This window comes from Rhinoderma darwinii, chromosome 2, assembly GCF_050947455.1.
Source record: "Rhinoderma darwinii isolate aRhiDar2 chromosome 2, aRhiDar2.hap1, whole genome shotgun sequence".
In the NCBI taxonomy this organism is placed as follows: Eukaryota; Metazoa; Chordata; class Amphibia; order Anura; family Rhinodermatidae; genus Rhinoderma; species Rhinoderma darwinii.
Genome location: NC_134688.1, coordinates 483,560,803 through 483,575,354, shown reverse-complemented (window position 1 = coordinate 483,575,354; position 14,552 = coordinate 483,560,803). Strand labels below are relative to the sequence as shown.

General features: G+C 51.5%; 1 protein-coding gene across 1 annotated transcript in view; it reads left to right on the top strand.

The window, feature by feature from the left end:
- The first annotated feature begins 6,595 nt into the window (after window positions 1-6,595).
- LOC142741941 (trafficking protein particle complex subunit 10-like) overlaps window positions 6,596-14,552 on the top strand; it is a 19,579-nt gene continuing 11,622 nt past the window's right edge. The window contains exons 1-3 of the mRNA XM_075851263.1: window positions 6,596-6,750; window positions 13,878-13,959; window positions 14,088-14,223. Of these exons, the coding sequence (XP_075707378.1) occupies window positions 6,669-6,750; window positions 13,878-13,959; window positions 14,088-14,223 (300 nt within the window). The 5' untranslated portion in view covers window positions 6,596-6,668. The remainder of the gene's footprint in view (window positions 6,751-13,877; window positions 13,960-14,087; window positions 14,224-14,552) is intronic.

The window sequence follows — 14,552 nt, the reverse complement described above, 5'->3', positions numbered from 1 at the left end:
CAGCTATGGGGACATTATACTGTGTGGAGGCAGCTATGGGGACATTATACTGTGGGGCAGCTGTGGGGACATTATACTGTGGAGGCAGCTATGGGGCATTATACTGTGTGGAGGCAGCTGTGGGGACATTATACTGTGGAGGCAGCTATGGGGACATTATACTGTGTGGGGGTAGCTATGGGACATTATACTGTGTGGAGGCAGCTGTGGGGACATTATACTGTGGAGGCAGCTGTGGGGACATTATACTGTGGAGGCAGCTATGGGGACATTATACAGTGTGGGGGCAGCTATGGGGCATTATACTGTGGAGGCATCTATGGGGCATTATACTGTGTGGAGGCAGCTGTGGGGGCATTATACTGTGGAGGCAGCTGTGGGGGCATTATACTGTGTGGAGGCAGCTATGGGGACATTATACTGTGTGGGGGCAGCTATGGGGACATTATACTGTGTGGGGGCAGCTATGGGGGCATTATACTGTGTGGAGGCAGCTATGGGGACATTATACTGTGTGGAGGCAGCTATGGGGACATTATACTGTGTGGAGGCAGCTATGGGGACATTATACTGTGTAGGGGCAGTTATGGGGACATTATACTGTGTGGAGGCAGCTATGGGGGCATTATACTGTGTGGAGGCAGCTATGGGACATTATACTGTGTGGAGGCAGCTATGAGGACATTATACTGTGTGGGGGCAGCTATGGGGACATTATACTGTGTGGGGGTAGCTATGGGGACATTATACAGTGTGGAGGCAGCTATGGGGGCATTATACTGTGTGGAGGCAGCTATGGGGCATTATACTGTGTGGGGGCAGCTATGGGGAACATTATACTGTGTGGAGGCAGCTATGGGGCATTATACTGTGTGGGGGCAGCTATGGGGACATTATACTGTGTGGGGGTAGCTATGGGGGCATTATACTGTGTGGGGGCAGCTAGGGGGCATTATACTGTGTGGAGGCAGCTATGGGGACATTATACTGTGTGGGGGCAGCTAGGGGGCATTATACTGTGTGGAGGCAGCTATGGGGACATTATACTGTGTGGAGGCAGCTATGGGGACATTATACTGTGTGGGGGCAGCTGTGGGGGCATTATACTGTGTGGGGGCAGCTGTGGGGGCATTATACTGTGTGGAGGCAGCTATGGGACATTATACTGTGTGGGGGCAGCTGTGGGGGCATTATACTGTGTGGGGGCAGCTGTGGGGGCATTATACTGTGTGGAGGCAGCTATGGGGACATTATACTGTGTGGGGGCAGCTGTGGGGGCATTATACTGTGTGGGGGCAGCTATGGGGACATTATACTGTGTGGGGGCAGCTGTGGGGACATTATACTGTGTGGGGGCAGCTATGGGGACATTATACTGTGTGGAGGCAGCTGTGGGGGCATTATACTGTGTGGAGGCAGCTATGGGGACATTATACTGTGTGGAGGCAGCTATGGGGGCATTATACTGTGTGGAGGCAGTTATGGGGGCATTATACTGTGTTGGGGCAGCTATGGGGGCATTATACTGTGTGGAGGCAGCTATGGGGACATTATACTGTGTGGGGGCAGCTATGGGGACATTATACTGTGTGGAGGCAGCTATGGGGACATTATACTGTGTGGAGGCAGCTATGGGGACATTATACTGTGTGGAGGCAGCTATGGGGACATTATACTGTGTGGGGGCAGCTATGAGGACATTATACTGTGTGGAGGCAGCTATGAGGACATTATACTGTGTGGGGGCAGCTGTGGGGGCATTATACTGTGTGGGGGCAGCTAGGGGGCATTATACTGTGTGGAGGCAGCTATGGGGACATTATACTGTGTGGAGGCAGCTATGGGGACATTATACTGTGTGGGGGCAGCTGTGGGGGCATTATACTGTGTGGAGGCAGCTATGGGGACATTATACTGTGTGGGGGCAGCTGTGGGGGCATTATACTGTGTGGAGGCAGCTATGGGACATTATACTGTGTGGGGGCAGCTGTGGGGGCATTATACTGTGTGGGGGCAGCTGTGGGGGCATTATACTGTGTGGAGGCAGCTATGGGGACATTATACTGTGTGGGGGCAGCTGTGGGGGCATTATACTGTGTGGGGGCAGCTATGGGGACATTATACTGTGTGGGGGCAGCTGTGGGGACATTATACTGTGTGGGGGCAGCTATGGGGACATTATACTGTGTGGAGGCAGCTATGGGGACATTATACTGTGTGGAGGCAGCTATGGGACATTATACTGTGTGGAGGCAGCTATGGGGGCATTATACTGTGTGGAGGCAGCTATGGGGACATTATACTGTGTGGGGGCAGCTGTGGGGGCATTATACTGTGTGGGGGCAGCTATGGGGACATTATACTGTGTGGAGGCAGCTATGGGGACATTATACTGTGTGGAGGCAGCTATGGGGACATTATACTGTGTGGGGACAGCTATGGGGACATTATACTGTGTGGAGGCAGCTATGGGGCATTATACTGTGTGGAGGCAGCTGTGGGGGCATTATACTGTGTGGAGGCAGCTATGGGGACATTATACTGTGTGGAGGCAGCTATGGGGGCATTATACTGTGTGGGGGCAGCTATGGGGACATTATACTGTGTGGAGGCAGCTATGGGGACATTATACTGTGTGGAGGCAGCTATGGGGACATTATACTGTGTGGGGGCAGCTATGAGGACATTATACTGTGTGGTGGCAGCTATGAGGACATTATACTGTGTGGGGGCAGCTGTGGGGGCATTATACTGTGTGGAGGCAGCTATGGGACATTATACTGTGTGGGGGCAGCTGTGGGGACATTATACTGTGTGGGGCAGCTATGGGGACATTATACTGTGTGGAGGCAGCTGTGGGGGCATTATACTGTGTAGGGGCAGTTATGGGGACATTATACTGTGTGGAGGCAGCTATGGGGACATTATACTGTGTGGAGGCAGCTATGGGGACATTATACTGTGTGGGGGCAGCTGTGGGGACATTATACTGTGTGGGGGCAGCTATGGGGACATTATACTGTGTGGTGACTGCTATGGGGGCATTATACTGTGTGGAGGCAGCTATGGGGACATTATACTGTGTGGAGGCAGCTGTGGGGGCATTATACTGTGTGGAGGCAGCTATGGGGGCATTATACTGTGTGGGGGCAGCTATGGGGACATTATACTGTGTGGGGGCAGCTATGGGGACATTATACTGTGTGGGGGCAGCTATGAGGACATTATACTGTGTGGAGGCAGTTATGGGGGCATTATACTGTGTGGAGGCAGCTATGGGACATTATACTGTGTGGAGGCAGCTGTGGGGGCATTATACTGTGTAGGGGCAGTTATGGGGACATTATACTGTGTGGAGGCAGCTGTGGGGACATTATACTGTGTGGGGGCAGCTATGGGGCATTATACTGTGTGGAGGCAGCTGTGGGGGCATTATACTGTGTGGAGGCAGCTATGGGGGCATTATACTGTGTGGGGGCAGCTGTGGGGGACATTATACTGTGTGGGGGCAGCTATGGGGCATTATACTGTGTGGAGGCAGCTATGGGACATTATACTGTGTGGGGGCAGCTATGGGGTATTATACTGTGTGGAGGCAGCTATGGGGACATTATACTGTGTGGGGGCAGCTATGGGGGCATTATACTGTGTGGGGGCAGCTGTGGGGGCATTATACTGTGGGGCAGCTGTGGGGGTATTATACTGTGTGGGGGCAGCTGTGGGGGCATTATACTGTGTGGAGGCAGCTGTGGGGGCATTATACTGTGTGGAGGCAGCTATGGGGGCATTATACTGTGTGGAGGCAGCTATGAGGACATTATACTGTGTGGGGGCAGCTATGGGGACATTATACTGTGTGGAGGCAGCTGTGGGGGCATTATACTGTGTGGAGGCAGCTATGGGGACATTATACTGTGTGGAGGCAGCTATGGGGACATTATACTGTGTGGAGGCAGCTATGGGGACATTATACTGTGTGGAGGCAGCTATGGGGGCATTATACTGTGTGGGGGCAGCTATGGGGACATTATACTGTGTGGAGGCAGCTGTGGGGGCATTATACTGTGTGGAGGCAGCTATGGGGACATTATACTGTGTGGAGGCAGCTATGGGGACATTATACTGTGTGGGGGCAGCTATGGGGGCATTATACTGTGTGGGGGCAGCTATGGGGACATTATACTGTGTGGAGGCAGCTGTGGGGCATTATTCTGTGTGGAGGCAGCTATGGGAACATTATACTGTGTGGAGGCAGCTATGGGGACATTATACTGTGTGGAGGCAGCTATGGGGGCATTATACTGTGTGGAGGCAGCTATGGGGGCATTATACTGTGTGGAGGTAGCTATGGGGCATTATACTGTGTGGAGGCAGCTATGGGGACATTATACTGTGTGGAGGCAGCTATGGGGACATTATACTGTGTGGGGGCAGCTATGGGGACATTATACTGTGTGGAGGCAGCTATGGGGCATTATACTGTGTGGGGGCAGCTGTGGGGGCATTATACTGTGTGGAGGCAGCTATGGGGACATTATACTGTGTGGAGGCAGCTATGGGGGCATTATACTGTGTGGAGGCAGCTATGGGGACATTATACTGTGTGGGGGCAGCTATGGGGGCATTATACTGTGTGGAGGCAGCTATGGGGACATTATACTGTGTGGAGGCAGCTATGGGGGCATTATACTGTGTGGAGGCAGCTATGGGGACATTATACTGTGTGGAGGCAGCTATGGGGACATTATACTGTGTGGGGGCAGCTATGAGGACATTATACTGTGTGGGGGCAGCTATGGGGACATTATACTGTGTGGGGGCAGCTGTGGGGGCATTATACTGTGTGGAGGCAGTTATGGGGACATTATACTGTGTGGAGGCAGCTATGGGGGCATTATACTGTGTGGAGGCAGCTATGGGGACATTATACTGTGTGGAGGCAGCTATGGGGACATTATACTGTGTGGAGGCAGCTATGGGGACATTATACTGTGTGGAGGCAGCTATGGGGACATTATACTGTGTGGGGGCAGCTATGAGGACATTATACTGTGTGGGGGCAGCTATGGGGACATTATACTGTGTGGGGGCAGCTATGGGGCATTATACTGTGTGGGGGTAGCTATGGGACATTATACTGTGTGGGGGCAGTTATGGTGGCATTATACTGTGTGGAGGCAGCTATGGGGACATTATACTGTGTGGAGGCAGCTATGGGGACATTATTCTGTGTGGGGGCAGCTATGGGGACATTATACTGTGTGGAGGCAGCTATGGGGGCATTATACTGTGTGGAGGCAGCTATGGGGACATTATACTGTGTGGGGGCAGCTGTGGGGGCATTATACTGTGTGGAGGCAGCTATGGGGGCATTATACTGTGTGGAGGCAGCTATGGGGGCATTATACTGTGTGGAGGCAGCTATGGGGGCATTATACTGTGTGGAGGCAGCTATGGGGACATTATACTGTGTGGAGGCAGCTATGGGGGACATTATACTGTGTGGGGGCAGCTATGGGGACATTATACTGTGTGGAGGCAGCTATGGGGACATTATACTGTGTGGGGGCAGCTGTGGGGGCATTATACTGTGGGGCAGCTGTGGGGGGACATTATACTGTGTGGGGGCAGCTGTGGGGGCATTATACTGTGGGGCAGCTGTGGGGGCATTATACTGTGTGGGGGCAGCTGTGGGGACATTATACTGTGTGGGGGCAGCTATGGGGACATTATACTGTGTGGGGGCAGCTGTGGGGGCATTATACTGTGGGGCAGCTGTGGGGGCATTATACTGTGTGGGGGCAGCTGTGGGGGCATTATACTGTGTGGGGGCAGCTATGGGGACATTATACTGTGGAGGCAGCTGTGGGGGCATTATACTGTGTGGGGGCAGCTGTGGGGGCATTATACTGTGTGGGGGCAGCTATGGGGACATTATACTGTGTGGAGGCAGCTGTGGGGGCATTATACTGTGTGGGGGGCAGCTGTGGGGGCATTATACTGTGTGGGGGCAGCTGTGGGGGCATTATACTGTGTGGAGGCAGCTATGGGGACATTATACTGTGTGGAGGCAGCTGTGGGGGCATTATACTGTGTGGAGGCAGCTATGGGGACATTATACTGTGTGGGGGCAGCTGTGGGGGCATTATACTGTGTGGGGGCAGCTGTGGGGGCATTATACTGTGGGGGCAGCTGTGGGGGCATTATACTGTGTGGGGGCAGCGGCGCCATTTCCGGACCTCACCACAACCAAGAAGAAGATGAGGGAAGAGCGGTCACTAGGGGAGGACACCTGAAGCGCTCTTCCTCAATCTCCATGACAACCGCCGCGTCTGACGTCATCCGTCATTGCGCCACACGTGACTGAGAATCACGACTGGAGCAGTGAGGGCAGAATGAGCGCGGATTGTGATGTCTGCCCATGTCCTGTATGGCTCTACCGCATGAATCACGTGTTAACCCAGATAGCCAATCATTGCTGAATATCACGCGTACGCCTCTATTGTTGTAAGCCAATGAACACCGAGCCACAAGCCACACCTCCTTGTCATCTTTTAACGAATCATAGCGCTCCGCATGTTCCGGAAACGATTGGCCGGGGTGAGAAGGAAGCCGGAAGTGACAGCGCGGTGACTGCTGAGCCCGGAATGGAGCGGTGACCGGAGCCCATGGAAGGGGCGGAGCCTGGGGACACCGGAAACGGAGAACCAGGGGTGGTGTACACCATGGAGAACAAGCCCATAGTCACCTGTAAGAGCCCCCCACACCCTGATAATAGATCTGTGTCCTATACATCCTGTGAATATCCTCCCATGTATATGTGTGTGTGTGTGTATATATATATATATAAATATCATCCCCATTTACTGCCCCCACATATATTCACCTGTACACCCTGCCACCTATAGATCCCGTGTGTAACCCTATATACATCACCTATACTCTCCATGTACACCCTACTACCTATAGATCTCATGTATACCCCTATATACATTACCTATACTCTCCATATACACCTGTACACCCTGCCACCTATAGATCCCATGTGTAACCCTATATACATCACCTATGCTCTCCATGTACACCCTGCCACCTATAGATCTCATGTATACCCCTATATACATTACCTATACTCTCCATGTACACCTGTACACCCTGCCACCTATAGATCCCATGTGTAACCCTATATACATCACCTATACTCTCCATGTACACACCCTGCCACCTATAGATCTCATGTATACCCCTATATACATTACATATACACCTGTACACCCTGCTACCTATAGATCCCGTGTGTAACACTATATACATCACCTATACTCTCCATATACACACACCGGTACACCCTGCCACCTATAGATCACGTGTGTAGCCCTATAAACATCACCTATACTCTCTATATACACATCTGTACACCCTGCCACCTATAGATCCCAAGTGTACCCTTATATACATCACCTATACTCCCCATATATACACACCTGTACACACTATAGATCTTGTATACTCTTATATGCATCAACTATACTCCCCATATATACACACACACACCTGTGTACCCTGCCACCTATAGATCCTGTGTGTACCCTATATGCTCCATATAAATACTGTGCACCCCTATATACATCCCCTATGCGTCCCATATATACCCCTGTACACCCCTCCACCTATATATCCTGTGTGTGCCCCTATATATGCCCCTATACTCCCCATATATGCACCTTGCCACCTATAGATAGGAGCTAACTGTGTAGGGATAATGATGAGGAGGAGGTTACCTGTGTATAGGGATGAGGAGGAGATTACCTGTGTATAGGGATGAGGAGGAGGTTACCTGTGTATAGGGATGATGAGGTTACCTGTATATAGGGATGAGGAGGTTACCTGTGTATAGGGATGAGGGGAGGTTACCTGTGTATAGGGAGGAGGAGGTTACCTGTGTATAGGGATGAGGAGGAGGAGGTTACCTGTGTATAGGGATGAGGAGGAGGAGGTTACCTGTGTATAGGGATGAGGAGGAGGAGGTTACCTGTGTATAGGGATGAGGAGGTTACCTGTGTATAGGGATGAGGCGGAGGAGGTTACCTGTGTATAGGGATGAGGAGGAGGAGGTTACCTGTGTATAGGGATGAGGAGGAGGAGGTTACCTGTGTATAGGGATGAGGAGGAGGAGGTTACCTGTGTATAGGGATGAGGAGGAGGAGGTTACCTGTGTATAGGGATGAGGAGGAGAGGTTACCTGTGTATAGGGATGAGGAGGAGGAGGTTACCTGTGTATAGGGATGAGGAGGAGGAGGTTACCTGTGTATAGGGATGAGGAGGAGGAGGTTACCTGTGTATAGGGATGAGGAGGAGGAGGTTACCTGTGTATAGGGATGAGGAGGAGGTTACCTGTGTATAGGGATGAGGAGGAGGAGGTTACCTGTGTATAGGGAGGAGGAGGAGGAGGTTACCTGTGTATAGGGAGGAGGAGGAGGTTACCTGTGTATAGGGAGGAGGAGGAGGTTACCTGTGTATAGGGAGGAGGAGGAGGTTACCTGTGTATAGGGAGGAGGAGGAGGTTACCTGTGTATAGGGGAGGAGGAGGAGGTTACCTGTGTATAGGGATGAGGAGGAGGTTACCTGTGTATAGGGATGAGGAGGAGGTTACCTGTGTATAGGGATGAGGAGGAGGTTACCTGTGTATAGGGAGGAGGAGGAGGTCACCTGTGTATAGGGAGGAGGAGGAGGTTACCTGTGTATAGGGAGGAGGAGGAGTAGGTTACCTGTGTATAGGGAGGAGGAGGAGTAGGTTACCTGTGTATAGGGAGGAGGAGGAGGAGGAGGTTACCTGTGTATAGGGAGGAGGAGGAGGTTACCCTGTGTATAGGGAGGAGGAGGAGGTTACCTGTGTATAGGGATGAGGAGGAGGTTACCTGTGTATAGGGATGAGGAGGAGGAGGTTACCTGTGTATAGGGATGAGGTGGAGGAGGAGGTTATCTGTGTATAGGGATGAGGAGGAGGTTACCTGTGTATAGGGATGAGGCGGAGGAGGTTACCTGTGTATAGGGATGAGGAGGAGGAGGTTACCTGTGTATAGGGATGAGGAGGAGGAGGTTACCTGTGTATAGGGATGAGGAGGAGGAGGTTACCTGTGTATAGGGATGAGGAGGAGGAGGAGGTTACCCTGTGTATAGGGATGAGGAGGAGGAGGTTACCTGTGTATAGGGATGAGGAGGAGGAGGTTACCTGTGTATAGGGATGAGGAGGAGGAGGTTACCTGTGTATAGGGATGAGGAGGAGGAGGTTACCTGTGTATAGGGATGAGGAGGAGGAGGTTACCTGTGTATAGGGATGAGGAGGAGGAGGTTACCTGTGTATAGGGATGAGGAGGAGGAGGTTACCTGTGTATAGGGATGAGGAGGAGGAGGTTACCTGTGTATAGGGATGAGGAGGAGGAGGTTACCTGTGTATAGGGAGGAGGAGGTTACCTGTGTATAGGGATGAGGAGGAGGAGGTTACCTGTGTATAGGGATGAGGAGGAGGAGGAGGTTACCTGTGTATAGGGATGAGGAGGAGGAGGTTACCTGTGTATAGGGATGAGGAGGAGGAGGTTACCTGTGTATAGGGATGAGGAGGAGGAGGTTACCTGTGTATAGGGATGAGGAGGAGGAGGTTACCTGTGTATAGGGATGAGGAGGAGGAGGTTACCTGTGTATAGGGATGAGGAGGAGGAGGTTACCTGTGTATAGGGATGAGGAGGAGGAGGTTACCTGTGTATAGGGATGAGGAGGAGGAGGTTACCTGTGTATAGGGATGAGGAGGAGGAGGTTACCTGTGTATAGGGATGAGGAGGAGGAGGTTACCTGTGTATAGGGATGAGGAGGAGGAGGTTACCTGTGTATAGGGATGAGGAGGAGGAGGTTACCTGTGTATAGGGAGGAGGAGGTTACCTGTGTATAGGGATGAGGAGGAGGAGGTTACCTGTGTATAGGGATGAGGAGGAGGAGGTTACCTGTGTATAGGGATGAGGAGGAGGAGGTTACCTGTGTATAGGGATGAGGTGGAGGAGGTTACCTGTGTATAGGGATGAGGTGGAGGAGGTTACCTGTGTATAGGGATGAGGTGGAGGAGGTTACCTGTGTATAGGGATGAGGAGGAGGAGGTTACCTGTGTATAGGGATGAGGAGGAGGAGGTTATCTGTGTATAGGGATGAGGAGGAGGTTACCTGTGTATAGGGATGAGGCGGAGGAGGTTACCTGTGTATAGGGATGAGGCGGAGGAGGTTACCTGTGTATAGGGATGAGGAGGAGGAGGTTACCTGTGTATAGGATGAGGAGGAGGAGGTTACCTGTGTATAGGGATGAGGAGGAGGAGGTTACCTGTGTATAGGGATGAGGAGGAGGAGGTTACCTGTGTATAGGGATGAGGAGGAGGAGGTTACCTGTGTATAGGGATGAGGAGGAGGAGGTTACCTGTGTATAGGGATGAGGAGGAGGAGGTTACCTGTGTATAGGGATGAGGAGGAGGAGGTTACCTGTGTATAGGGATGAGGAGGAGGAGGTTACCTGTGTATAGGGATGAGGAGGAGGAGGTTACCTGTGTATAGGGATGAGGAGGAGGAGGTTACCTGTGTATAGGGATGAGGAGGAGGAGGTTACCTGTGTATAGGGATGAGGAGGAGGAGGAGGTTACCTGTGTATAGGGATGAGGAGGAGGAGGAGGTTACCTGTGTATAGGGATGAGGAGGAGGAGGAGGTTACCTGTGTATAGGGATGAGGAGGAGGAGGTTACCTGTGTATAGGGATGAGGAGGAGGAGGTTACCTGTGTATAGGGATGAGGAGGAGGAGGTTACCTGTGTATAGGGAGGGAGAGGTTACCTGTGTATAGGGATGAGGAGGAGGTTACCTGTGTATAGGGAGGAGGAGGTTACCTGTGTATAGGGATGAGGAGGAGGAGGTTACCTGTGTATAGGGATGAGGAGGAGGAGGTTACCTGTGTATAGGGATGAGGAGGAGGAGGTTACCTGTGTATAGGGATGAGGAGGAGGAGGTTACCTGTGTATAGGGATGAGGAGGAGGAGGTTACCTGTGTATAGGGATGAGGAGGAGGAGGTTACCTGTGTATAGGGATGAGGAGGAGGAGGTTACCTGTGTATAGGGATGAGGAGGAGGAGGTTACCTGTGTATAGGGATGAGGAGGAGGAGGTTACCTGTGTATAGGGATGAGGAGGAGGAGGTTACCTGTGTATAGGGATGAGGAGGAGGAGATTACCTGTGTATAGGGATGAGGAGGAGGAGGTTACCTGTGTATAGGGATGAGGAGGAGGAGGTTACCTGTGTATAGGATGAGGAGGAGGAGGTTACCTGTGTATAGGGATGAGGAGGAGGAGGTTACCTGTGTATAGGGATGAGGAGGAGGAGGTTACCTGTGTATAGGGATGAGGAGGGAGGAGGTTACCTGTGTATAGGGATGAGGAGGAGGAGGTTACCTGTGTATAGGGAGGGAGAGGTTACCTGTGTATAGGGATGAGGAGGAGGAGGTTACCTGTGTATAGGGAGGGAGAGGTTACCTGTGTATAGGGATGAGGAGGAGGAGGTTACCTGTGTATAGGGATGAGGAGGAGGAGGTTACCTGTGTATAGGGATGAGGAGGAGGAGGTTACCTGTGTATAGGGAGGAGGAGGAGGTTACCTGTGTATAGGGAGGAGGAGGAGGTTACCTGTGTATAGGGAGGAGGAGGAGGTTACCTGTGTATAGGGATGAGGAGGAGGTTACCTGTGTATAGGGATGAGGAGGAGGAGGTTACCTGTGTATAGGGAGGGAGAGGTTACCTGTGTATAGGGATGAGGAGGAGGAGGTTACCTGTGTATAGGGATGAGGAGGAGGTTACCTGTGTATAGGGAGGAGGAGGAGGTTACCTGTGTATAGGGATGAGGAGGAGGTTACCTGTGTATAGGGATGAGGAGGAGGAGGTTACCTGTGTATAGGGATGAGGAGGAGGAGGTTACCTGTGTATAGGGATGAGGAGGAGGTTACCTGTGTATAGGGATGAGGAGGAGGTTACCTGTGTATAGGGATGAGGAGGAGGTTACCTGTGTATAGGGATGAGGAGGTGGTTATCTGTGTATAGGGATGAGAAGGTTACCTGTGTATAGGGATGAGGAGGAGGAGGTTACCTGTGTATAGGGATGAGGAGGAGGAGGTTACCAGTGTATAGGGATGAGGAGGAGGAGGTTACCGGTGTATAGGGATGAGGAGGAGGAGGTTACCTGTGTATAGGGATGAGGAGGAGGAGGTTACCTGTGTATAGGGATGAGGAGGAGGAGGTTACCTGTGTATAGGGATGAGGAGGAGGTTACCTGTGTATAGGGATGAGGAGGAGGAGGTTACCTGTGTATAGGGGATGAGGAGGTTACCTCTGTATAGGGATGAGGAGAAGATTACCTGTGTATAGGGATGAGGAGGAGAAGGTTACCTGTGTATAGGGGATGAGGAGGTTACCTGTGTATAGGGATGAGGAGGAGGAGGTTACCTCTGTATAGGGATGAGGAGGAGGAGGAGGAGGTTACCTGTGTATAGGGATGAGGAGGAGGTTACCTGTGTATAGGGATGAGGAGGAGGTTACCTGTGTATAGGGATGAGGAGGAGGAGGTTACCTGTGTATAGGGAGGAGGAGGAGGTTACCTGTGTATAGGGAGGAGGAGGAGGAGGAGGTTACCTGTGTATAGGGATGATGAGGAGGAGGTTACCTGTGTATAGGGATGAGGAGGAGGAGGTTACCTGTGTATAGGATGAGGAGGAGGAGGTTACCTGTGTATAGGGATGAGGAGGAGGAGGTTACCTGTGTATAGGGATGAGGAGGAGGAGGTTACCTGTGTATAGGGATGAGGAGGAGGAGGTTACCTGTGTATAGGGATGAGGAGGAGGAGGTTACCTGTGTATAGGGATGAGGAGGAGGTTACCTGTGTATAGGGATGAGGAGGAGGTTACCTGTGTATAGGGATGATGAGGAGGAGGTTACCTGTGTATAGGGATGAGGAGGAGGTTACCTGTGTATAGGGATGAGGAGGGGGTTACCTGTGTATAGGGAGGAGGAGGGGGTTACCCGTGTATAGGGATGAGGAGGAGGTTACCCGTGTATAGGGATGAGGAGGAGGTTACCTGTGTATAGGGATGAGGAGGAGGAGGTTACCTGTGTATAGGGATGAGGAGGAGGTTACCTGTGTATAGGGATGAGGAGGAGGTTACCTGTGTATAGGGATGAGGAGGAGGTTACCTGTGTATAGGGATGAGGAGGAGGAGGTTACCTGTGTATAGGGATGAGGAGGAGGAGGTTACCTGTGTATAGGGATGAGGAGGAGGTTACCTGTGTATAGGGATGAGGAGGAGGTTACCTGTGTATAGGGATGATGAGGAGGAGGTTACCTGTGTATAGGGATGAGGAGGAGGTTACCTGTGTATAGGGATGATGAGGAGGAGGTTACCTGTGTATAGGGATGAGGAGGAGGTTACCTGTGTATAGGGATGAGGAGGAGGTTACCTGTGTATAGGGAGGAGGAGGGGGTTACCCGTGTATAGGGATGAGGAGGAGGTTACCTGTGTATAGGGATGAGGAGGAGGTTACCTGTGTATAGGGATGAGGAGGAGGAGGTTACCTGTGTATAGGGATGAGGAGGAGGTTACCTGTGTATAGGGATGAGGAGGAGGTTACCTGTGTATAGGGAGGAGGAGGAGGAGGTTACCTGTGTATAGGGATGAGGAGGAGGAGGTTACCTGTGTATAGGGATGAGGAGGAGGTTACCTGTGTATACTATGACTTTTCTCCTTCGCTCGTCGGACTTTCCCGGTCTCCGGCTTCTTCTCACCTCTATTGTCCTCCTGATGTTACAGGTGCTGGAGACCAGAGTTTGTTCACTGCAGTATATTCCACCCTCACCCAGCAGCTGCCCCGGGAGCCGATGGAATGGCGGAGGTGAGTGTGGCGCCACCTGTTGGTTGCCCTCGTCTGCATTGTCTGATCTCTGTGCGAGGGGCCTTAGTGTCCCTTTTCTTGACCATCCCTCTCTCCATGATGAAAGTGACCTCTTCTCCCACCTGCAGGGCTTATGGTCGCGCTCCTAAGATGATCCACCTGGAGTCCAACTTTGTCCAATTTAAGGAGGAACTTCTGCCTAAAGAAGGGAACAAAGCTCTGCTGACCTTCCCGTTCCTGCACATCTACTGGACGGAGTGCTGTGTAAGTATTCGCTGCTTCCCCTGTGGTCCTGGGAGTCCCAAGAGGGGGAAACTGAATCCAGACCTTAAAGGGAATGTGTTGCCAGCAAAACATGTATTTTTTTTTTAGTTAAATATTTAGTGTGTAGGTGATTAAACATTGTTCACATTTTTTTTATTTTTTTCACGAGTCAGGAAATATTGTAAATTAGATTCTAATTTATAATATTTCCCATTGCTGGTCACTAGATGGAGCTATTCCCAAAATTGCAGCATTGCATGTGGTAAAGCAACCACATTGCTTTTTGCTGCAAAATTGGGAAAAAATCCCTCGCTCTAGTGAGCTCTCAG